The sequence below is a fragment of the Podarcis gaigeae genome (assembly GCF_964106915.1).
Source record: "Podarcis gaigeae genome assembly, chromosome: Z".
NCBI classification, from domain to species: Eukaryota; Metazoa; Chordata; class Lepidosauria; order Squamata; family Lacertidae; genus Podarcis; species Podarcis gaigeae.
In genome coordinates, this window is record NC_139691.1 from 1,106,045 (window position 1) to 1,130,432 (window position 24,388).

Here is a 24,388-nt window from a genome sequence, read left to right on the forward strand (position 1 = left end):
TCGGGCATTTGGACCCAGAAAAAGCGGAGCCTATATTAGGGATGCAGGTGGCGCTGTGGGTTAAACCACAGAGCCTAGGACTTGCCAATCAGAAGGTCGGCAGTTCGAATCCTTGTGACGGGGTGAGCTCCCGTTGCTCGGTCCCAGCTCCTGCCAACCTAGCAGTTTGAAAGCACGTCAAGTGCAAATAGATAAATAGGTACCGCTCCGGCGGGAAGGTAAACGGCGTTTCCGTGCGCTGCTCTGGTTCACCAGAAGCAGCTTAGTCCTGCTGGCCACATGACCCAGAAGCTGTACGCCGGCTCCCTTGGCCAGTAAAGCGAGATGAGCGCCGCAACCCCAGAGTTGGTCACGACTGGACCTAATGGTCCTTTACCTTTTAAAGAGCCTATATCTAACCGTCAAGTCAGACTCAGCTGGCAGCAGTTGCAGCAAGGAAGGGGAGGCGAGAGGCTCTCCTGAATACAACCCCTTCACCACACGAGAGCGCCACTCTTTTCTCACTTAAAAACATCTCTGCATATCTATGAGCAGGGAAAGAGCTTCTACATGTGTGGGCCCAATAACGCTTAACCCCATAACAAATTTAGAAATTAAGTTATACCAGATGACATAAGTTTTTTCCAATTCATGTATTATTAGTCTAACAGTGGGGGGACAGAATTCTGCTCAATATTTCACTTGGTAGGTCTGCCCTAGCAAAGTAGCCTTGCTTTGTACTCCAGATCTCTTCTTCCCACTGACCACCCCCCCCATCCACTTTATAAATAATTGGGGCAGAAATATGTTCCTGCTGTGACTTAGCCTCAGAAAAATGCTCGCTTGCGGAGGAAAAACTTTCCTCTTTTTGTGAAGATAAGTAAGTTATGCGCTGTGCCCTTGAGTATAATCTGTGCATTTTTTTATCTGCAATCAGTGTCATTTTCTTATCATAGCTCAAGATAAATTGCAAAACCAAAGAACTCAGTATCTCCTCTTCCACATGGCGCCCTCTTGTGGCACCTGCGTCAAACGTCACCATCCCGGCTGATCTTCAAAACGTTGTTGGACTACAACTCCCATTGGCCATGCTGGCTGGAGCTGATGGGACTTGTAGTCTAAAACACTTAAGAGGGTGTTAAATAGGAGGCTATTTGTGGCTGCTCTAACCTGCAGGCTGAAAATGGCCTGTTATAATAGCCTGAAATCTTGGCTCTTAAGAAATCACAGCCTGCTTGAGAACAGGCTGAGAAGAACTGTTCTTCAGCTTCTGGGTCAGGCCAAAGGCACAGGAGCCAATTCCTAGGGGCCATGGGGGCTTCGGCCCCCACAAAAAAATATTTGAGGGGCCAGGCCTCCACAAAGTGGATGGACATTCCCATTCCAATGGTGTGTGCGCACTGTGTCATGTGATCAGTTATGCAAGGTGGGGCTTATCTGGCCCCAAACAATATTTTATTCAAGTTGGCACCCCCTGGCCAATGGTCCATCTAGCCCTGTTCCCACAGTGGCCCAGTGGGGAACCCTCGAGCAGGATCTGAGCACCAGAGCAGAGTGTGTGTGAGAGTGTGTCGGAACTAACCTACCGCACAAAGGCAATTATTTATAGTAGTTGCTCCACCTATGCTACTGGCATGTGGCCCTCAGAAGGCTAACCAGAAGGAATGTTGGCCCCCGGGCTGAAAAAGCTTCCTCACTCCTGCAGCAATAGGGAAATGTGGCTTACATGCCTTCATGTAAGATTTAGGTTTGGTGAGGCCTAAGTCTTATTTGTTTTTTTATCTCATATTTTGGAACTGTACACTCAGGGTTTTTTTCCTTTAAATTTGAGAGTGGGCTCTGGTTCGCCAGAAGTGGCTTAGTCCTGCTGGCCACATGACCCGGAAGCTGTACGCCGGCTCCCTCGGCCAATAAAGCGAGATGAGTGCCGCAACTCCAGACTGGACCTAGTGGTCAGGGGTCCCTTCACCTTTTACCTTTACCTTTACTCTACACAGTACTGTGGGGGATGCACCACAGATTTGTGTAACAGCATTAGGATATTTGCAGTTTTATTTTCAATTCCTTTACTACTGAATTTCTGGCATCAAATTTGCTTTGACAATTCCCCAGGCTCTTCCTCCCCCTCGCACCCCAGAGCCTTGCTGCTACTCACCAACGTTCTTACTCCGGATGGTGACCTTTGGCCTCTCTGCACTCAGGAGCTGATGGAGACTGGAAACCATCTTGTCCATGTTTTCCACAACTGTCATGGGTCCATCAAGGATCTGAGGAGCACAGGAGCAGCTGCCTAAACCTTATCATCATCATCCGACTTTGCCCATGGTCTTCCCTGGCCCTCCTCCCACAGGGAACTCAAGACTACACTGGCTCCCAGGACATTTCTGAGCACAATTCAAAGTGTTGGTGCTGACCTTTAAAGCCCTATATGGCCTTGGTCCAGTAGACCTGAAGGAGCATCTCCACCCCCCCCCCCCATCATTTAGCCTGGACACTGAGGTCCAGCGCCGAGGGCCTTCTGGCCATTCCCTCACTGTGAGAAGCCAAGTTACAGGGAACCAGGCAGACGGCCTTCTCGGTGGTGGCACCTGCCCTGTGGAACGCCCTCCCGTCAGATGTCCAAGAGAAGAACAACAACCAGACTTTGAGAAGACACCTGAAGGCAGCCCTGTTTAGGGAAGCTTTGAATGTTTGATGCATTACTGTATTTTAATATTTTGTTGGAAGCAAATAAATTATTATTATTATTATTATTATTATTATTATTATTATTATTATTATTATTTGTACCCCAGCCACTCTGGGCAGCTTCCAACAAAGATTAAAAATACATTAAAATGTCACACATTCAAAACTTCCTTGAACAGGGCTGCCTTATTATTATTATTATTATTATTATTATTATTATTATTATTATTGCACTCTTCCAATCTCTGAGGGGCTGCCCCATTGAAGAGAGCAAAGGCTGCTTAATGCATTGCAGGGGGCTGGAACGAAATGGCCCCTGGGGTCCCTTCCAACTGTACGACGGTTCTATGATTCTATGACTTCTCTGCTGCTTAAGCTACTGGAGGGTAGATTTTGGTCAAAGATTAGGGAGGCTTCTTGATAGCAGGGAGGGTTTAAGAATGGAGCCAGTCACACAGAGGGAGGTGGTACGAGGCATCAGATAATCCTGATGGAAACAGAAGCAGAGTTTGCTTATTTGCCCCATGTCTGGAGCAGAAATCAATGAACGTGATTGGCATTCGCCTTTGTTGTCTTCAGCCCGACAATGATATGGAACCAATTGGGATTCCTGCATTGCAGCGGGTTGGACTAGATGACCCCGAGAATCCCTTCCAACTCTGCTGTCCTTTGATTCTATGAGCTGTCCTTCCAAACTGAATTGCATTTCCTTTTCATTGAAATGGATGTTGTGAAATAATGTAGTAAATCATGTAATAAAGTACATATTTAGTTGCCTAAAATTCTGCCCAGAAGCCTAACTGCTGTGAGCGTAGGTGTGATGCAACTCATTTAATTAAGGTGTGTACCCAGGGATATTTATTTCCTTATATATTTCTACCATCCTGAAAATCTTCCAGCAGAGGCCGGACAACCATCTAGTGTTTCTTTATTTATTGTGTTTCTGTCCCATCTCCCCCCGCCCGCCAAAAAACCCTCCAAGGAGTTCCAGGCATCCCCTCCGTGTTTAACCCCCCAACAACCGCCCTGTGAGGTCAGTGGGACTACAATACAATATCTTTATTGTCATTGTCCCATACAGAACAATGAAATTGAAAAATCTACATAAGACATTCAAAACCCCCTAAAACCTCTGAAACCCCATTTTAAAATACAACATACTCCTATAGAGACTCCTTATACTGCGTTTCAAACCAGAATTGCACTTCGGTAGAAACTGTTTCTCAGGCGGCTAGTCCTAGTCTTTATAACCCAGAAGGCAGAAGCTGGAAGAGATCATTTCTGGGGTGGGCACTATCCTGCGCTATCTCTGCAGTTTTCTTATGGCACCTGGAAGCGTAGATTTGATTCAAGGTGGGAAGAGTGCACCCAATTATTCTCTCTGCAGTCTTTACAACCCTGGACAGCATTGTTTTTCCCCTGGCTGTGCAGCTCCCAAACCACACACACAGACTATAAGTTAATACACTCTCAACAGTACAGTGGTCAAATGCCATCAACATTACTAAGAGGCCTGCATTGTGTTCCAAGGTCACCTCTGTCATCTTCATGGCCCTAGGGTCTCCCATGGGTCCTGGTCTGACCACATACTCTCAAGGACAGAAAGGGATGGTGGACTATCAGGGCAGCTTCAGCTTTCTGGATTTCCTGCCTCGAACGTTGGGGCTCCCCTTACTTCTAGGAAGCCATGATTTTACCGGCTTTATTTCGGACCACTCCTCAGCATTCTGCTCCTCCAGGATTGCCCCGGCAACTGCCACGTAGTGCTGCCCCAGCTGCTCCAGCGTTGCCAGTTCCTCCGGCTCGTTGGCATCCATGTCTGACACCTCCTTCAGCAGTTGCAAGATGCCCAAAAGAGCAGCTGCCTCCAGAGATGGAGGCTCAGCCTCCGTCAGGACCGTCTCCACCACCCCTAGGTAACCAGCGGCTACTGAAAGGTCCACGCCTCGGGCTTCTGCCTGGAAGACACTCTCGGGAATCTGTAGCCAGAAGCAAGACGCCCAGGTTAGAGAAGGGCGACTAAATGGGGACAGGGTGGGTAAAGGGGTGTGTGTGTGTGCCTTTTGGAAAAATCCACCCAGATGTGTGTGATATGCACACAGGTCTGTCTTAAGCAGATGCGGCGCAGGGGTGCAAAGATCCACCTGGCATCCACCCCCCCAGGTTGCCCAGTCCCAGGGGTGCACAAGGGCAGAGCTGGCCAGCCACCTCAGCGTCTCGCTGGCTCAGTCACCCCCACACTCACAGCACAGAGCCGCCCGCAGCAGAAGAGCCCCCCCCCCCGCGGCGCTCCAACTGATGGGCGGGCTCTTCCCCAGATGCAACTCTGGGGCCCTGGACTCTCAGCCTGGCGCCCTTGAGAGCCCAGCGCCCAGGTGCCCCGCACCCCTAGCACCTATGGGTAAGACGGTCCTGTCTGCACAAAGCCGTTTTTGAAGTATTTTTTAGTAGCAGTGCATCCAAAATCTGTTATATGGGGACTTTGGGTCGGGAGCAGCCCACAAGCTGAAGGCACTTTAGGGGAAAGTGTGGGGGGAAGCCATAAATCCAGGGGGGGCGGGGACAGAGGGGCAATGTGGAGAGCTGAGATGAGAAGGTGTGCCAATAGATGTCTGCTCCCCACAACCAGACTTTAAGAAGCTTTGCCCACCGTGGGTCCCCTGAGACAAGGCAGGACATGTGTCACGTGTCCCCAGAGCTGTGGCTCAGTGGAAGAGCCCTGGCTTTGGGTGAGGAAGGTTCCAGATTCAGTCCCACCCCCCACCAACATATCCAGGTAGAGCTACGAATGGCCCCTGCCAGAAATCATCCTGAAGGTGGGAATGTAAGAAAGTAAAAAACTTCTGGGAAATGATATATAATGAGATGAAAAAGATGTTGGGATAAACATTCTTAAAAAAAGAAGAAGCATTTTTACTTGGTATTATAGGTGAGGATATTAATAGACAAGATGTTAAATTGTTCTTGTATGCAACAACAGTGGCAAGAGTATTGTTAGCTCAGAAATGGAAGCAAGAAGAAATTCTGACAAAATTAATGGACTGTGCAGAATTAGACGAAATGAGAAGAAGGATTCAAAACCTGCGGGACCAGAGAGTCACAGAAGATTGGAAGAAATATACGAACTATTTGAAGAGCAACTGTAATCAACAAATTGTGCTAGTTTTGTAAGGAGAAATAGATGAAATATTGCAGAGAAAGAATAGAGATATTAGCTATGAGATTTAAAGGTAATAGTGAAAGTAAGAAATGTATATTAAGTGAATAGATTGGAAAATTTTCAGATGTGATTGATGGAAGCCAAAAAAAAAAAGTATAAGATGTAAAAGTATGTTTAATTATTGTTGAAAATGATATGTTTAAAAAAACTAATAAAATTATATATATATTTTATATATATCATTCTGAAGAGCCGCCACCAGCCACTGTGCCAAGGCTTTAGACTCACCACTGTCGCATTCGCTCGTGCATTAACCTGAGCTATGAGCTGTGGGACAGGTTTCGACTGTGTTTTCTTCAACTGCAAATAAAGATCTGAGGGGGAAACAACAGACATGCAAATGGAAGGTTGTGTTAGAATTCCTGCTCCGCGATTGCAGTCATGGGATTGTTGTCTATCACATGACGGTGTATGTTTTGACTCCACAGAGTGGGAAGTGACGGCGACAGGATGTCTGTGTTACTGTGTTCCGTGAAGTGGGACTATTGTCCTTTGTTCTTTTTCTCTTTGCTGTCTGATGCTCGAGAGAGAGGGAGCCATGTGGCAGTGCTCCGTGTGTGTTTATATGTAAATAAAGTAGATTAGCCAAAATGCTGAGTTGCTGAGGTCTGTCACGCAAGTTGCGCAAACTCTGCGGATCCCTAAGTGTGCCGGTGTCGCTTGGCATCAGTCACTGTGATGTTCGGGCTGAAGAAAGATTTTGAAGTTCCTGAACGATCGACCAGGAGGGAGGGAACATGCCAGTCGGGCACGTGTCTCTGCCAGGGTCCTACTCGAGTGTAGGCTGAACTCCGGACAGGTTGTGGAAGGTGGTTTACAAAGTTAGTACCTTGCCCATTTCATGGAGCCAGGCAAAAACATTCCTCTTCCACCAGGGCTTTGGCTGATTAAGCCATCTACGGCCTTTTAAGTGTGATAGCGGGGGAGGGGTGTTGTTGTTTTGCTATTATGCTATGTAATTTGTGTTTTCTTGTTGTATTTTCATGTTGTAAACTGCCCTTCAGATGCAGGATGGCATATAAATTTTAATAATAATAATAATAATAATAATAATAAGAAGAAGAAGAAGAAGAAGAAGAAGAAGAAGTATAATAATTCTTTCCACAGCCTTGCAAGGTAGACAAGGTCAAAAGAGAGCAACTGGCCCACAGTCACACAGAGCACTTTGTGGTCAAGGGGGAGTTGAACCAGTGTCTCTCAAGGCCCCAGCCTGACCACAAATCCAGGCTGATCCAACAGCTGGAGATACCAAAAGGACCCTTCTCCCCTGGAAACCAACCCAGTGATGAAGACATGCTTCAGAGGCACAGTTTCCTTACTGAAGAAGGCATGTCAGGGCCTTCCCAGTGCTGGCTCCAAAACCTTGGAACTCTCTTCCAGAGGAAGTGGAATCTGATCCCTGGCTCCCAGCCTTGTGGCACTTTGAGACTGAGGAATATGAGCATTTAAATAAATAAATATTCCATTATTGTTATCAAATAAACATTCCCATTAATAAAAAGTGGCTTGTGTTTTAATTAACGGGAAGAGGGGGTGAACCCCTCTGGTAATTGTAGCTTTGTGGGAGGAATAGGGGGGCTCTTAAAAACTCTCAGAATTCTCAGTGGACTACAGTTCCCATTATTCTTAATTTTTTTGGGGGGGGTGTGCTTTTAATGCACTGTGCAGATGGGACCATACTGACCAAAGTAAGAGTCACACCTGTTGCTCCACCCACTTCTCTCCGGTCCACCGATTGCTGGCACAAAGGAATGGGGAGCGTGGGCCCCAGGGTGAGCCTGGAGATAAAGATAGTCAGAACCGCCATACCTTTCTTGTAATGGCAGACAAAGGGCAGCAGCTGCAGGCAAGGAGCATAAGCAGGGCTTCCCTGGACAACCTCAAACATTCGGCATTCTTCCACAGGCCCTGGGAGAGAATAATGATAATGATAAATTTTTATTTATATCCCGCCCTCCCCAGCTGTGGCCGGGCTCAGAGCGGCTAACAACAATAAAAGTAACACAGCATTCTAAAATCAATTCATTCTAAAATCAGTTCAAAATCAAATTAATGACAACCATTGGGCTAGAACAAGAACAGCAACCTCCATCTACTAGATGTTTTGGGAAATTGTTTGTTTGTTTGTTTTCTATACGTTGGGACACCCCTTGAAGCATCGTCACCAAATTCAGTTTCCTGAGGGTGGAGTTGGCAGACTCTGCCAATGTCTTGGATTCTAGGTGTCGCTTTGAATCAAAACTTTGGCGCGAGTTTACCCAATTTAGGTGTCATGGGTCCAAAATCACAAATCACGCTATTTTTAGTTTTATAATTGCCATTTTTTTATTCCCTAAAAACTCCCAGGCAGCGCCAGGCACTCGCTGCCACTAGGTCCTTATAAAGCACCTTACTTCCACCCAGCTCTCCTGTTGATGCCTTTGCCCTATCTCTCTGCCGCCCCACCCCTCCCCCACTGCCTCCAGGTAAGTGGCGTTGACTAAGTCGTCAGGAGGTCTGGTCACAGGTATCGCCCCTCCCTGCCATCTGCTCCTGCTCCACACAGTTTATTCGAAATACACTCTGCCATTTGTGTACTTGCAGGTAGCCGAGTCACACAACCTGATCACCACGGACATCTTCAACCCTTGGAGAAAGAAGACCTACCTATCTCAACAAGCCCATTTTGCAATGGAGACCCAAGAGAGTTCAAAGCCCTTCCAGCCCAAGATGCGTACTAAACCAGGAAGGAGAACCGATGGCCCTCCAGTTGGGACTACAACTCCCATCATCACTGGCCACGGTCTGCAGGCCACAGGGATCCCCACCCCTGTCCTGGGGCAGCTTCCTCTCCTGCCCCCATCCAATATAGGCCAATAACCAGCCACACCAACTGAAAACAGGGACAAGCAAATCAACCAGCTCATCACAGACCAGATTCAGACGGCTGGTGCAGTCACAACCCGAGAGCGCTTTACCTGGGCAGGTGAGCTGCACTGTGGCCTGCTGGATGCTGGCTTCCACCTCGAGGATGTCGCTGCTCCAGGCAAACACGAGGCTGTCTTGGATAGGGATGCAGGAGCGGACTTTCTCTATCTGCTCCCTGCTGAGGACCCTCCGCCAAACATGCAAACCAGTGAGGTTCCCGCTAAAGGACTCTTTCTCCTTGAAGGCCCCACCCAGGGAGTCCTGGTCTTGCCCGATAATGAACATCCCGTGGCCATCCACGGCATGGGAGGCTGAAAGCCCTGTGGCTGAGGCCTTCTCCTTCCCGTCAGCGTGGATGGCCCATGCCCCATTCTGATGCTGCCATGTGACACAGAAGTGGTGCCACTGCCCATCGGCACGAAAAACGGGCAGGTACGGGGAGTGGTGGCCATGGAGGATGATGGCAAACCGGACGAAGCCATCCTCGTCGACGAAGCCACGCAGCTGGAACTCATTGATGAAAGCCGGGACCGCGTAGGAGAAGACAGTGGAGATCTCCACAGCCTCAGGGTCCCACTGGACGTGGGCACAGGCACTCACGGCGGGCATCTCTGGGAAGTCGGCTAAGACCTTCACAAACTTGGTGTCCGTTTTGTTCTTGAAGATCAGGATTGGTGCAGAGATGTTTCCTGGGGGTGGGGGAGAGAGATGGGGATGTGACCAAGGACTGTGAGGAGAGAGACTCCATCAAGCTAGGCCTCCTTCCACCTGCCTTGCTCTACCCTCTAGTCTCTGCTTCTCAATGTGTATTGCATTGTTTTATGTACGGTGGCTTGCCATTGTTTTAATGATTATAGTTTAGATATTATTTATTGTAACTGTTGAGTGGATTTCTGTTTAACTTTTATATGTTGGTATTATTATTCAATGCTATTCTAATGATTGTTGAATGTTACTTTTTTGATGTAGGTTGCCTATTTTAAAGTTCTGTTTTATTATCACATTTTTGTGTTGCATTAGATTGTTATAAGATATACCTTTTTTGTTTCTTCAGCTTGTAAACCGCCTTGAGAATTGTAAGATAGAAAGACAGTATACAAATTACAAATGATGATGATGATGATGATGATGATGATGACCCAACATTTAAGACAGTTCTGGTTGCCTCACATCAAAAAGCACGTTGTAGAGTTGGGAAAAGTTCAGAAAAGGGCAACCCAAACGCTCTACGGGACAGAGCGATTTCTGTATGAATAAAGGTTGCTGTATTTGGGACTTTATAGTTTGAGAGAAAAAGCAAGGAAGGGTTATGTTAAGTTGTGGGTGAACATATCAGACGACACAGCGATTCTTCAAACAGCTCTTCTTTATTCTGAGGCCAGAACAGAACTGAACTGAAGGGTTCAGCCAGCCTGCTTATATAGAGCTCCAGTACCACGTTACTGTAACAACTTTCTAAAACTATCCAATCACTGAACGTCACTTTCGATCCTTCATTTGCATACAAACTATCCAATCACTGAACGTCACTTTCGATCCTTCATTTGCATAACTATCTACAGTATCCTCCTACTGGCCCAGGATGAGAACTTCAGTACATAACAGGTTACATCATAGGATTTTTTAAAAATAAAATTATGCATGGCCAGGAGAAAGTGGAGAGAGAGAAAAAATTCTCTTCTCATCACACTGGAACTTGTGGTCGTCCAGTGGAGCTGAATGACGGAAGATTCAGGACAGATAAAAGGAAAGCCCTTCTTCTTGCAGTGTAGAGAGTTATGCTATGGAACTCTGATGGCCACCAAGATGGATGCCTTTAGAAGAGGATTGGACCAATTCCTGGAGGAGGAGGAAGCGGAGGAAGAGGAGGAAGAGGAGGAGAAGGAGGAGGAGGAGGAGGAGGAGAAGAAGAAGGAGGAGAAGATGGAGGAGAAGGAGACGGAGAAGGAGGAGGAAGAGGAGGAGAAGGAGAACATGGAGGACGAGGAGGAGGAGGAGGAGGAGGAGGAGGAGATGGAGGAGAAGGAGAAGGAGGAGGAAGAGGAGGAGGAGGAAGAGGAGGAGGAGGACGAGGAGGACGAGGAGGAGATGGAGAAGGAGAAGGAGGAGCAGAAGGAGGAGGAGAAGAAGGTGAAGGAGGAGAAGGAGGAGGAGGAGGAAGAAGAGGAGGAGAAGGTGGAGGAGGAAGAGGAGGAGGAGGAGGAGAAGGTGGAGGAGGAGAAGGTGGAGGAGGAAGAGGAGGAGGTAGAGGAGAAGGAGAAGGAGGAGGAGGAGGAGGAGGAGGAGAGGGCTGTCAATGGCTACTAGCCAGTATGGCTGTGCTCTGGCCTCCACAGTTGGGGGCAGCCATGCTTCTGAATACCAGTTCTTGGAAACCACAGGAGGGGAGGGAGAGAGCCCTGTTGCCCATGTCTTTCTCCCTGGTTTCCCACAGGTGTCTAGGTGCACATGGTACTGTGAGACCTGGTTTACTGGACCAGGTGGGCCATTAGATTCAATAGTGCAGCGTATCTCTACTCACGCCTCTGCTTCGGCTTCTGCAGGAACACCTCCCGGTCATCCAGCCAGACTGCGCTCTGGACTTGGTGGGACTGCAGCTTCTCCCCAAGGGACGCCAGCTCAGATGGCAACCGAGCGAAGCGCTGCTGGCAGTACCCGTCTGCATGCCACCAGTCCTGGAGGATGGGCACGTATTCATACACGTCTCCCAGCATCTCAATGATCCGGGGGACGGAGCCAGGATCTGCAGGGGAACCGCGTGGAGGGAAAGATAAAGTAGCTGCTGTGATTCCTGCATGGCGGGGGGTTGGACTAAATGACCCTCCAGGTCCCTTCTGATTCTATGATTCTGGGGTGGAAGTGAGCTCAACTTCCTCTGCCAAGAAGTCCCTTGGCTGGCATCATTTTATCATTCATTTTATCCAAAGTGCTTTTACCCTGCTGTTCAGCTGAAAAAACTTCCAGAGTGGCCAACAAATCAAGGAAAAAACAATACGGCCCCTGTGCAGTTGGGCCAGAATTGGTGCCACATGCTCAGATTGCCTTGCCCCAGTGAGGAACTTGGGTGCTGACTTCTGCAGATAAACGCACAGAAGCACAAGTCAGGATACTCACCCCTTGCAGTGTGGTTTTCAGCCGGTATGGCAAACGCCAGTGTGCTTCTTGGGAGAAGGACAACCTGTGAAGGAAACTCAGCTGCTGTGTTTTGGAGCAGGCCTCTCCCAGGTAAGACCAGTACCACCCCTTCCCCCTTGCAAAAGAGACATTGGTGGAGACTTTCCCCCATCCTCTCAGTCATCAGCCAGCAATCTGCATGGCAAAGGAATGGGTGGATAGCAGTGGCAATTCCTTCCTTCCTTCCTTCCTTCCTTCCTTCCCTTACTTACTCCAAGGAGCTCAAGGTAATGTATATTACCCAACACTCCTCAGTTCATCTCCACAACAACCCTGTGAGGCAGGTTAGACTGAGAGGCAGGGACTGGCCCAAGGTCCCCAAGTGAGCTCCATGGCTAAGCAGGGGGATTCAAACCTTGGTCTCTCAGGTCATAGTACAAGACTCTAACCATTACAGTGCACTGCCTTATTTGGGGATGGGTAGGAGATTAGCCCTCATCAATATGGCCAATAAAAGTGCTGAAGGAAATGCTTTGAATGAAGTGCCTCTGAGTAAAGTGTCCTTCAGGGGCTTCCAGGTCAATTATCACCAACCTGCTACTGTAAAAGGTTAAAGCTGTGCCAGTTGAACATATATTTAAGCCTTAATATATATTTAAGGGACGTGGGTGGCGCTGTAGTCTAAACCACAGAGCCTAGGACTTGCCAATCAAAAGGTCAGCGGTTCGAATCCCCGCGGCGGGGTGAGCTCCCGTTGCTCGGTCCCTGCTCCTGCCCACCTAGCAGTTCAAAAACACGTCAAAGTGCAAGTAGATAAATAGGTACCTTTCCAGCAGGAAGGTAAATGGCGTTTCCATGCACTGCTCTGCTTCACCAGAAGCGGCTTAGTCCTTCTGGCCACATACCCGGAAGCTGTCTGCAGACAAACACCGGCTCCCTCAGCTTATAGAGCGAGATGAGCGCGCAACAACAGAGTCGTCCGTGACTGGACTTAACGGTCAGGGATCCCTTTACCTTTACCTTTAAGCCTTAATTGTCACTGACTAATTATTGCATCTCCTTGCCATTCTGCCCCCACCATACCGCTTCCCCCAACTAAGATTTCTATTCAGGCACCTGGCAGAGTGAGCTGCAGTCGCAGCAATAAATTTCTTGGCCTTTAAGGTTCCACCAAGACTTTCCGGTTGCTCCCCCAAGTCACAACTTTGCCCACCGCCTTCTAGACTTGCATGATTCTGGAAACTGAGCACAGGACATCCTGCAAGTGCCTCACCTGGCTAAGTGGTTGTGTGAACAGGACAGAGTCAGGGCTCTCCAATCCTCAGAGATGAACAGCACTTGGGGACGCAGGTTGATAAACCGTCAAAAGATTTGTGGCTTTATCCGCCGTGGCAGAAACAGTCCCTTGTTGCAACTTTTTAAATGGGCAAATTTATTAGGACACCAGCTTCTATGGGGCAGCATCTGGGGCAGGCATGCAGGGCCAGGGCCCCACTCCGCAGAGGGACCAGGAGGGGCTCCGAGAGCCAGTTAGCAGGTCGGACAAGGACAAGGGAGGCCAGGCCTCAGATCCCTGCTCCCCTGGGGGGGGGGGCAGCCTCTGCCTCTCAGCCTAGCCTACCTGGCAGGGCTGTTTTGTGGATGAGAGCCTTGAGCTCCTTGGAAGAACAGGGGGGGGGGCATGAATGCAAAGAGTAAGGACAGCAAAGCGCTTTTTGGAAAGTAGGGCAGACCCACTGAGGAACATTGGGCCAGTCCTCTTCTCAGCCTAGCCTACCTCACAGGGCTGTTGTGAAGATTCAACAAGGAAGGGGAGGACCATGGACACCACCTTGGGGTTCATGGAGAAAAAAGGTGGGATATAAATGTAGTAAATATATTTTTTGAAGCAAGTAAGGTAATACACATAACCAACTTAGAAGACCCCTCCTCACCCCACTCAATAAGACCTGGAATGACCTAACTGCAGCGTTTGCAGACTAGAATCTCTGGAGACTCATGGCAAAGTTGGTTGACCTTTAAGGCAGGCAAACTTTGTCTTGGTTGTTACGCGTCCTCCAAACCGCCACATCAGAGCATGGTAAAGGTAAAGGGACCCCTGACTGTTAGGTCCAGTCGTGACCGACTCTGGGGTTGGGGCACTCATCTCGCTTTACTGGCCGAGGGAGCCAGCGTACAGCTTCCGAGTCATGTGGCCAGCAGGACTAAGCCGCTTCTGGCGAACCAGAGCAGCGCATGGAAATGCCGTTTACCTTCCCACTGGAGTGGTACCTATTTATCTACTTGCACTTGGACGTGCTTTCGAACTGCTAGGTTGGCAGGAGCAGGGACCGAGCAACGGGAGCTCACCCCGTTGCAGGGATTCGAACCACCGACCTTCTGATCAGCAAGTCCTAGGCTCTGTGGTTTAACCCACAGCGCCACCCACGTCCCACATCAGAGCATGAGGAGGGGCCAAAGGAGGATCATCTAGACCAGCAATCCTGTTCTCACAGTGACCAACCCAGTGCCTCTTGTTGCGGGAAGCCTGCAAGCCGGAATCGGAGCGCAAGAGCACTATCTCTCCCTGCAGTTTCCAGCAACTAAAATTCAGAAGCCTTGCTGCCTCCAGCTGTGGAGCCCGAGAGGGGCCACCTGGCAAGTCAACCCTGACAGCCCACCACTTCACGAATTGGTCCAGTCCGTGCCCCACGGGAGCCTTGAACGGGAGACCGGTGCCCCCACCCAGCCATTGGGCAGAAGGATCGCCGTCTGCCCGCCTCCCCCCCCCCCCGCGACCACCTCTAGCAACTTTACCAGCAGTCCGAGAAGCAGAGAGCCAGGCGCCGAGAGTCTGCAGACCATGCCGACCAGCTTGCCAGCTTTCATTCTCTGCGTGAGGGAGAGAAAACCCCTTAACTCAGGGCACCCCGAGGCTGTACAGAAGGGGAGAAGAAGGACCTGGGCTCCAGGGAGGGGGAAGGGGGCGCTGTCTCGGTGGACCCAGGTCTCAAAACGCAAGAGGCGACCCAAATGCACCAGAGAGGCTCAGTTTCAGAGCTCTCTGGAAGATGGATGGGTGTCCAGGAGAACCTGCCAGCTGAGCTTTTTTGAAGATCGCGCGCGCGCACCCCCCGCGGCCCTCTCTAAATGTGGTTTGGCTCGCTTGTCTGAGCCACCTGGGCTGCTTCACTCTTCCTAGGCAGCGGTTGGCACCTCGCGGGCAGTGGAGGGCAGCCGCTGGCCCTTGAACAGAAGCTTGATTCCGCCCAAGTGTCTCCTGCCCATCTTTCCTGGGGCTCTGGAATGCCACCGCTCCCCACAACTCTAGCGCCCCGGGAGGTGGGTGATGCGTTACCCTTCCTCACTCGCCACGGTCGACGACTGCTTTGAGGACCGTGTGCCCGGCGCTGCGCAAAGGGGGCCGTCGGAAGGGCCTTTAAAGCGGGCGGCCGCTCGCCCCTCGGCTCTTCCGAACATGCAGAGCCTACCTGCTTAAACCCCGAGAGCGCCCGACCCGTCGAAGCACAGCGAACTCCGTGGGGGCGCATGGAAATATGGGGAGGCGAGCGCCCCCAGGACGCCCCCAAGCGCCCCATCCCCGACTCACCTGTCCACCTGGGAGCGGGGAGGCGGCCCGGCCACCCTCATGTCGGTGTCACTCAGCGCACTGCGCTGTTGAGCAGAGAAGGTCCTGAAAGCGGGGAAGCGCCCGGGATGCAAACTGCTGTAGCAGAGGCGCGTCCAGAGAGGCTAGTTCTGCTCTCTACACCGCCGCCGCCCCCTCCTCAGGCACTTTGCCCAAAGGGGGCCGGCAGAGCCCCGCCCAGCCAGGGCACAAAAGCCTCACCCTCCTTCTCTCTGGGAAAGGGCCCAAGCCCGGGAGGGGGAGTATGATTCACCCAAAGTCGGAGGGGGGGGGGCGCGGGAGAGATGGAAGGACAGCCCGTTCTCAGGCCCCACCTCGAGCAGTTTTGAAGAAGAAAAGCCCTAAAAATTCTCCCCACTAATGAAGTCATTTTTAAAGAGCCATGACAGGGGCGTAGGAGAGATTTCAGAGAACCTTAGAATTGTGAAGTTGGGAGGTACCCTAAGGGTCATCTAGACCAACCCCGTGCAATGCAGGAATCTCAGCTAAAGAATCCCTGACAGGTGGCCATGGGCATAGATGGGTGGGGCAGTTGTCCCCCTTCTAGAGCAAGTAAAGCCAGTGTGGTGTAGTGGTTAAGAGCGGTGGACTCGTAATCTGGGGAACCAGGTTCGCGTCTCTGCTCCTCCACATGCAGCTGCTGGGTGACCTTGGGCCAGTCACACTTCTCTGAAGTCTCTCAGCCCCACTCACCTCACAGAGTGTTTGTTGTGGGGGAGGAAGGGAAAGGAGAATGTGAGCCACTTTGAGACTCCTTCGGGTAGTGATAAAGCGGGGTATCAAATCCAAACTCTTCTAAAGCAATACAAATGCTTAACTAACTGATCACGTCGGTTCTGCCCCCACCTAACAAAAGTACTAAAAGGTAAAGGGACCCCTGACCATTAGGTCCAGTCATGGACAACTCTGCGGTTGCGGCGCTCATCTCGCTTTACTGATAGGTATATGTTACTTTTCTAAGCTAAGTCTGCCTTCTGGGATCCAATTGTGAACAGAATGATGTGTGAGTAAACCTTTTTATACTTTTATAGAATACTGTGTCGTGTCTTATCTTTTAGGAGGGAATAAGGGGGAAATACCAGAACAGTTATTATAGAGGCTTTAGCGAGCCTGAGCAAACGCATCCGCTGAGTTTAAAAAAAAGGGAATGTTAGTCTGCTAAATTGTGAACTTGTTAACACAAGTTGGAAAGGCTATAATCAGACAATATATCCTCTCCTCTCCTGCATCCCTGAACATTCCCACACTTTCATTCAGCCCCATGACCTAGAACAACAGCCAGAGTTGTACGTAAGTGAGCTGGGCTAGAAGCATAATGGAAGCTGGAGACCTAGAGACATGCTTGCTCTGGGCTGGATCCAAAGCTTTGATTACTGTCTTTCGTTTTGTAGTTGTCTGATTGGTGCTCATACATAACGGAGAAGGAAGATCTGTTAATTCTGCAAGCCCCTCCATCTTACGCTCAGGTTGCATAGATGTGTAAATAAAACCATATGTTCTAAAGACACCACAGTCTCCACTGACCTTCATTCTGGGGAAACAAAACCTGTGTAAGCACTGGAACCCCTGGAATCTCTCATCACTTGTAGATTGGGGTGGCCTGCAACAGTTTGCTTTGAAAAACCTTTGCAGGATCCTGCCAGGGGCCGAGCCTTGCTTTGGAAATGCTAGCTTTGGTGTCCCTGTTAAGTCGCAGTGGACACTGGGAGAAAGCAAGAATATACACTGCGGAAGTATTTCTAAAGTTTTGGGGAACTTTCCCCCAACCTACCTCCTCACCCAGAAGAAGAAGAAGAAGAAGAAGAAGGGAGAAAGCCAAAAGGATGGTTTTGCAGAGAATACTTCTTGCCATAGCCCAGTAATAAAAGCGTTTCAATGCCATATAAACGAAAGTGGTGAGATTTTAAACAAGTGCTCCATTCAAAATGTTTAAAAAGTGTGAAAACAGGGCCCCTCGAGAGGTTCAGATTCAAGTGAGAGATCTGATAAACATGGTCTCTCTCTCTCTCTCTCTCTCTCACACACACACACACACTTCTGAATGCCTTAAGGCCAACGCAGCCAAGAATTTCCCGGCTCCTCCTTTGCTGTCTTTCCCACAGTTGCCTCCCTTGCCATCCGCTCAATAGCAGCCAGCTCAGAAAAAGATGGGTGGCTGGCGCTGTGTCTTCTCCCCCTGCTCACCAACCCCCCATGGGCAAACCACATTCTTCCCCTTTTGAGGGAGACGTTCCCCTTTGAGCAATGCCCCATTTCAGTGAGGATGGGATGTTTGTGCTGTCCCTCAGACTGGTGGGCAACTGCCTTTGTCCTTCTGGGCCTCCGGATCCCGCCCCCCCCCCCCCAGCACAGCAATAAATCTCTGAAAGAAAGGCGGGAGGAGGGAATCTGCGGCGCTGCCTTCCTTAGTCACTGCAGATGACTAGCGGATGGTTTCATGAGGAAACAATTCCACCTGAATCGCATGGTGAGGGGGGACAGCGGATTTGGAGGCTGCAGAGAAAGATCTGGCTGCTTTGGGGGAATCTATTGTGTTGTTGTGGAGGGGCTTGCCCCGTTAATTCCACAGCCTAATTCTCCAGTTAGGTTTCTAAGTCACAGCTTTGTGTCCAGCCCAGAGCAAGAGACAGTCTTTTGTTGTTCCAGCTTCCAGCATCAGCCAAAAGCCAGACACACAGTTCCACTGGGCCTCTTGTTCCCCATTCTAGGATGACAGGGCGCCCAGCCAGAGGAGGCCACTCACTATCTCTCAGCCTAACCTACTTCACAGGGTTGTTGTGAGGATGAAATGGGGAGGAGAACCATGAGATCCTTGGAAGATAAAGGTGGTATATTAATGTAACTGGGACGCGGGTGGCGCTGTGGGTTAAACCACAGAGCCTAGGACTTGCTGATCAGAAGGTCGGCGGTTCGAATCCCCGTGACGGGGTGAGCTCCCGATGCTCGGTCCCTGCTCCTGCCAACCTAGCAGTTCGAAAGCACGTCACAGTGCAAGTAGATAAATAGGTACCACTCCAGTGGGAAGGTAAACGGCGTTTCCATGCGCTGCTCTGGTTTGCCAGAAGCGGCTTAGTCCTGCTGGCCACATGACCTGGAAGCTGTACGCTGGCTCCCTCGGCCAATAAAGCAAGATGAGCGCCACAACCCCAGAGTCGGTCACAACTGGACCTAATGGTCAGGCAGCCCTTTACCTTTTTATTAATGTAATAAATAAATAAGCAAAATACAGCAAAAAGAGGGGGAAAGAGCATTAAAATATTTTTGGAATTAAAGACATTCTGAGGACCTAACAATAAGTGTGTTATGTTGCCGGTGTGTGTGTGTGTTTTTAAGTTGATGTGCGGAAGTGATTTTGCAGGAGGACTGCAGTGCCTGGGGGAGAGAAGCTGGATCTTTTGCACCACAGTCATGGAAGGATACAGAGAGACTTTGAACTCTACATCAGGCAGACCTATCCAAAATGAAGAGGACCTCTAGTGCCTCTAAAATATCAAGAGCGGAGCTGTGATAGGAAAGAGGGAGAGGGGAGCTGGCAATTGTGTGAGTAAGTGCCAAGTGGCAGCCATGTCCCTGGTGCTTTCCAGCAGAGGGGGAGCCCTCTTGAATCTGATGGGGGTGGGGGGTGGGCAAAGAGATCTGAGCCCCTAGGAGTTGCTGCCTATGATTTCCACCTTAATCTTCTGAAAAACAGGTGACTAAAGAATTCTTGTTGAGTTAGTCAGCAGGTTGGCCTTACGAAGAGTTGTTATTATTGCTGTTGTTTTTCCATACGCTCACCTCCTGCCTTCCTGAGTCCTGGTGGATTGGGCTCATTGAGAGTCTAAAGCTGCCACCAGTCAGATGCCTTTGGCTCCTCCGACAGATGACTGGTCTCTGAACCCTTGGCAACCGCTGTCTGGGCCAGCCAATCCGCAGTGGTTGTCACTCAGGTCCCTGTTTGCTCTTTGAATTCCTGCTCCATGGATGCAACCTGGTGCCCAGAGCTCATCAGGGAGGGAGGGTGAGGCTGGTGTGCCTCACAAGAGGCTCTGCAGTGCATGGATGGGCAGCCCAAACTGGGCTTTCGAGAAGTAGCCTTACAGTAAGGTTATCAGATTTTTTTCAATGAATTCGGGGACACTTTTCAACTTCAATGGATTTTGCATGAGGACTGATCTGTAAATCCAGGGACTGTCCCCGGGAAATGGGGACATCTGGTAACCTCAAGGGTAAAGGACCCCTGACCATTAGGTCCAGTCACGTACGACTCTGAGGTTGTGGCACTCATCTCGCTTTATTGGCCAAGGGAGCCGGCGTACAGCTTCTGGGTCATGTGGCCAGCATGACTAAACTGTTTCTGGCGAACCAGAGCAGCGCACAGAAACGCCATTTACCTTCCCACTGGAGCGGTACCTATTTATCTACTTGCATTTTCGAACTGCTAGGTTGGCAGGAGCAGGGACCGAACAACAGGAGCTCACCCCGTCATGGGGATTTGAACCGCCGACCTTCTGATTGGCAAATCCTAGGCTCTGTGGTTTAGACCACAGCACCACCTGTGTCCCCTGGTAACCTTACCTTAAAGCAATATCCCTCATTTATGTTGGGACAGAGAGACAGAGACACAGAGAGGAAGCCGTCAAACGGGTCCTGCCCTTTTGCAATCTGTGCCCTGCTGACATCTTGGGCCAAAGCTCAGTCCTCCTCTCCCTCATAGTTGTCACCTGAGTGCAGCCATTACAGCAGAGGGAAAGATGGGAGGCAGCAGGGCTCAATCCGTCCAGCTCCATCAGGCACCTCTGGCCCCAGAACTTTGCAAGCTGGTCATGATAGGTGTGGGATGTCAAGGACAACATTACCTGTTTTGCTAGAGTGGACATGCAGGAAATGTTGGTCCAGCCGGTCGAACTTCTTGTTACACCTGGCTGGAGCATCCTTCCTTTGCATGTGACTAGTAAGTGGGCGTTAGTGATGTATGGAAGTGAGAGCTGGACCATAAAGAAGGCTGATCGCCAAAGAATGGATGCTTTTGAATTCTGGTACTGGAGGAGACTCTTGAGAGTCCCAGGGACTGCAAGAAAATCAAAGCTATCCATTCTGAAGGAAATCAGAATGCCCTGAGTGCTCATTGGAAGGACAGATCCTCAAGCTGAGGCTCCAAGACTTTGGCCACCTCATGAGAAGAGAAGACACCCTGGAAAAGACCCTGATGTTGGGAATGATGGAGGGCACAAGGAGAAGGGGACGACTGAGAACAAGGTGGTGGGACACTGTTCTTGAAGCTACCAGCATGAGTTTGACCAAACTGTGGGAGGCAGTGGAGGGCCTGGTGTGCTCTGGTCCACGAAGAGTTGGACACGACTGAACAACTAAACAACAACAACAAATGTGGGGCGTACAGCTTCCGTGGAAGGAATGGGAAATCTCCCAAGCTGACAATGTGTGGGTGTGGGGGGGGGGGTCCAGTAGGGAGGAAAGGCACGGGTGGCTGCAGTTTCTCCAGGACAAGAAAAGTTATTTTTCCCTGCAAGGAAGAACCCTGTGCAAATGCAGCCCCACAGTCAGATCCCAAATGTGTTGCATTGTAGGACACAGAGGAGGAAAAGCAGCTAATTAGAGCAGCATTATAGCCCCAAGCAACAACCCAAAGCGTCACCTGGAAAGAAATCTCAAAGCAGCAGCAGCTCCCTGTGCAAGGCAAGGATTGCAGGCAGTTCAAGGTTCTTCCCTCTCTGCCACCAACACACACACACACACACACACACACACACACACGGTTGTGGGTAGATTCTTACTGACTGCTTTTCACTTCTTCAGGAGAAAACCAAGTAGTTTGGAAGTATGCGTAGTTCTGTTTTGAGGTGCAAAACCCCAATCTCTGCGTGGCAGACACTCCAGGGGTTCCTATTTTACCCAGGGGTCAGTTTCCCTCGATTGAGGGTCAGCGGAGACTGTAGTGTCTTTAGGATGAATGGTTTTGTTTACACATATGTACAGCCTGGACATTTTATTTATTCCTTTTTCCATTAAAATGTATATACCTCTTGATTGTATGAAAAACCCCACCAAGGCCCTCAAAGCAGCTTACAAAACAAACAATGAAATTATTAGTAAAAACAATTAAAACATTCAAACAGTTAAAACCAGCAGTCAATTAAAAGCACCAACAGCATTCTAGATATCTGGTAGGCTTGACTAAACAAAAGCATTTTCTTTTTTTTATATATATAATATTTATTAAATTTTTGTTTGACAATAAAGATATATATAAAAAAAATACCAAATTCAAATATCCTCATTTCATAAACATCCTTGGACTTCCTCACGCCTCTTGTTCCTACTCTCTAAACTCATAAGTTTTACCAGCAAATTATTAACTTAATTTAATTTGTCTATTAAAATTTCCCAATATTCAAATCTCAAATTTAATCTTTTAAATTTCTCTTGTCAAAGATTAATTATAGAATACCATTTATCCACAATTTATCTTATTATTCAATTACATTAACTTTTACACATATAGATTATTAATTTGTTGGAGCCCTGATGTTGCAGATCATACATTTTTCTTAACATTCATACAGTTTACAATGCTTTTGTAGATAGTCTTTAAACTTCTTCCAGTTCTCCTTCTCCAATTCTTCTCCCTGGTTTCGGATTCTGACGGTCATCTCATCCAGTTCCATATAGTCCATCAGTTGCATCTGCCATTCTTCCAGTGTGGGCAAATCTTGAGTTTTCCAGCCTTTAGCAATGAGTATCCTTGCTGCATAGGGACACAGGTGGCGCTGTGGGTTAAAGCCTCAGCGCCTAGGACTTGCCGATCGAAAGGTCGGTGGTTCGAATCCCTGCGGCGGGGTGCGCTCCCATCATTCGGTCCCAGCGCCTGCCAACCTAGCAGTTCGAAAGCACCTCCGGGTGCAAGTAGATAAATAGGGACCGCTTACCAGCGGGAAGGTAAACGGCGTTTCCGTGTGCGGCTCTGGCTCGCCAGAGCAGCGATGTCACGCTGGCCACGTGACCCGGAAGTGTCTCCGGACAGCGCTGGCCCCTGGCCTCTTAAGTGAGATGGGCGCACAACCCCAGAGTCTGTCAAGACTGGCCCGTACGGGCAGGGGTACCTTTACCTTTACCTTTATCCTTGCTGCTGTTGTGGCATACATAAAAAAGGTTTGATCCTTCTTTTGCACACTTTGGCCGACAATGCCCAAGAGGAAGGCCTCTGGTTTCTTAAGAAAGGTGTACTTAAATACCTTTTTCAGCTCGTTATATATCATTTCCCAGAAAGCCTTCACTCTAGGGCACGTCCACCAGAGGTGAAAGAATGTTCCTTCAGCCTCTTTACACTTCCAACATTTATTGTCAGGCAAATGATATATCTTTGCAAGCTTGACTGGGGTCATGTACCACCTGTATATCATTTTCATAATGTTTTCTTTCAGGGTATTACATGCCGTAAATTTCATACCGGTGGTCCATAACTTTTCCCAGTCAGCAAACATGATGTTGTACCCTATGTCCTGTGCCCATTTTATCATAGCTGATTTGACCGTTTCATCCTGTGTATTCCATTTTAGCAGCAAATTATACATTCTTGAAAGTGTCTTAGAGCTGGGTTCTAACAGTTCTGTTTCTAACTTTGATTTTTCCACCTGGAATCCTAATTTTTTATCTGACTTAAAAACTTCTTTAATCTGAGCGTAATGTAACCAATTTTGCACTTTCCCCTTTAGTTTCTCCATACTCTGCAGTCTCCAGTTGTCACCATCTTTTTCTATTATTTCCCAATATTTCGGCCATTTGGCCTCCATATTGAGTCTTTTCGGGGATTAGCCTCCATTGGTGATAGCCACCTTGGGGTTTTATTTTCCAATAAGTCCTTATATTTTGACCAGACATTAAACACTGCTTTTCTGACAACATGGTTCTTGAAAGCCTTATGTATTTTAACCTTGTCATACCACAGATATGCATGCCAACCAAACAAACGCATTATTAAATCCTTCCAAATCTAAAACATCAGTGTTTTCAAGAAGTAGCCAATCTTTCAACCAGCAAAAGGCTGATGATTCATAATACAGGGCAAAGTCTGGCAGGGCAAAGCCCCCTCTTTCTTTAGCATCAGTTAATATCTTAAACTTGATTCTGGGCTTTTTGCCCTGCCAGACAAATTTAGAAATATCTCATTGCCACCTCCCAAAACACTCCATTTTGTCCACTATTTGCAAAGTTTGAAATAAAAACAACATCTTTGGCAATACATTCATTTTGACAGCAGCAATACGTCCTGACAAGGAAAGTTTCAATCTTGACCAGACATCTAGGTCTTTTTTAATTTCAGACCAATTTTCAGACCAATTTTTCATAATTATCTTTAAATAAATTTCTGTTCTTCACTGTTATATTTACCCCTAGATATTTGACTTTTTTGACCACATTTAATTCTGTCTCTTTTTGAAACCTTTCTGACTCTAAAGAAGTCAATTTTTTCCCCAAAACCTTAGTTTTTTGTTTATTAAGTTTAAATCCTGCCACTCGACCAAATTCCTGAATCAGTTGCAATACCCTTTTAGTACTAGGCTCTGGCTCCTGTAGGGTCAAAACTAGGTCATCTGCAAATGCTTTCAGTTTATATTGTTTCACTCCAACCTGAATACCTTCCACCAACCGGTCTCCTCTAATCATATTCAAGAGCACTTCCAGGACCGATATAAATAACAAGGGGGATATAGGGCAACCTTGTCGTGTTCCTTTCTCAATTCTGAACTCTTCTGTCACCACATTGTTGACTATCAATTTTGCTTTTTGCTCTGAATAAATTGCCTCTATCCCATTATAAAACCCCCGTCCCACTCCCATTCCTTCCAAATTTT

General features: G+C 48.6%; 1 protein-coding gene across 4 annotated transcripts in view; it reads right to left on the reverse strand.

Moving 5' to 3' along the window:
- ADGRD2 (adhesion G protein-coupled receptor D2) overlaps positions 1–15,632 on the reverse strand; it is a 60,471-nt gene extending 44,839 nt beyond the window's left edge. For all 4 annotated transcript variants that reach the window (XM_083721685.1, XM_083721683.1, XM_083721682.1 and 1 more), the window contains exons 1-9: positions 15,498–15,632; positions 14,705–14,779; positions 11,909–11,972; positions 11,316–11,537; positions 8,845–9,483; positions 7,697–7,795; positions 6,116–6,201; positions 4,365–4,646; positions 2,135–2,246 (exon numbers count right to left, since the gene is read on the reverse strand). In XM_083721685.1, coding sequence (XP_083577811.1) covers positions 2,135–2,246; positions 4,365–4,646; positions 6,116–6,201; positions 7,697–7,795; positions 8,845–9,483; positions 11,316–11,537; positions 11,909–11,972; positions 14,705–14,776 — 1,576 coding nt within the window. In that variant the 5' untranslated portion in view covers positions 14,777–14,779; positions 15,498–15,632. The remainder of the gene's footprint in view (positions 1–2,134; positions 2,247–4,364; positions 4,647–6,115; positions 6,202–7,696; positions 7,796–8,844; positions 9,484–11,315; positions 11,538–11,908; positions 11,973–14,704; positions 14,780–15,497) is intronic.
- Positions 15,633–24,388: the final 8,756 nt, after the last annotated feature.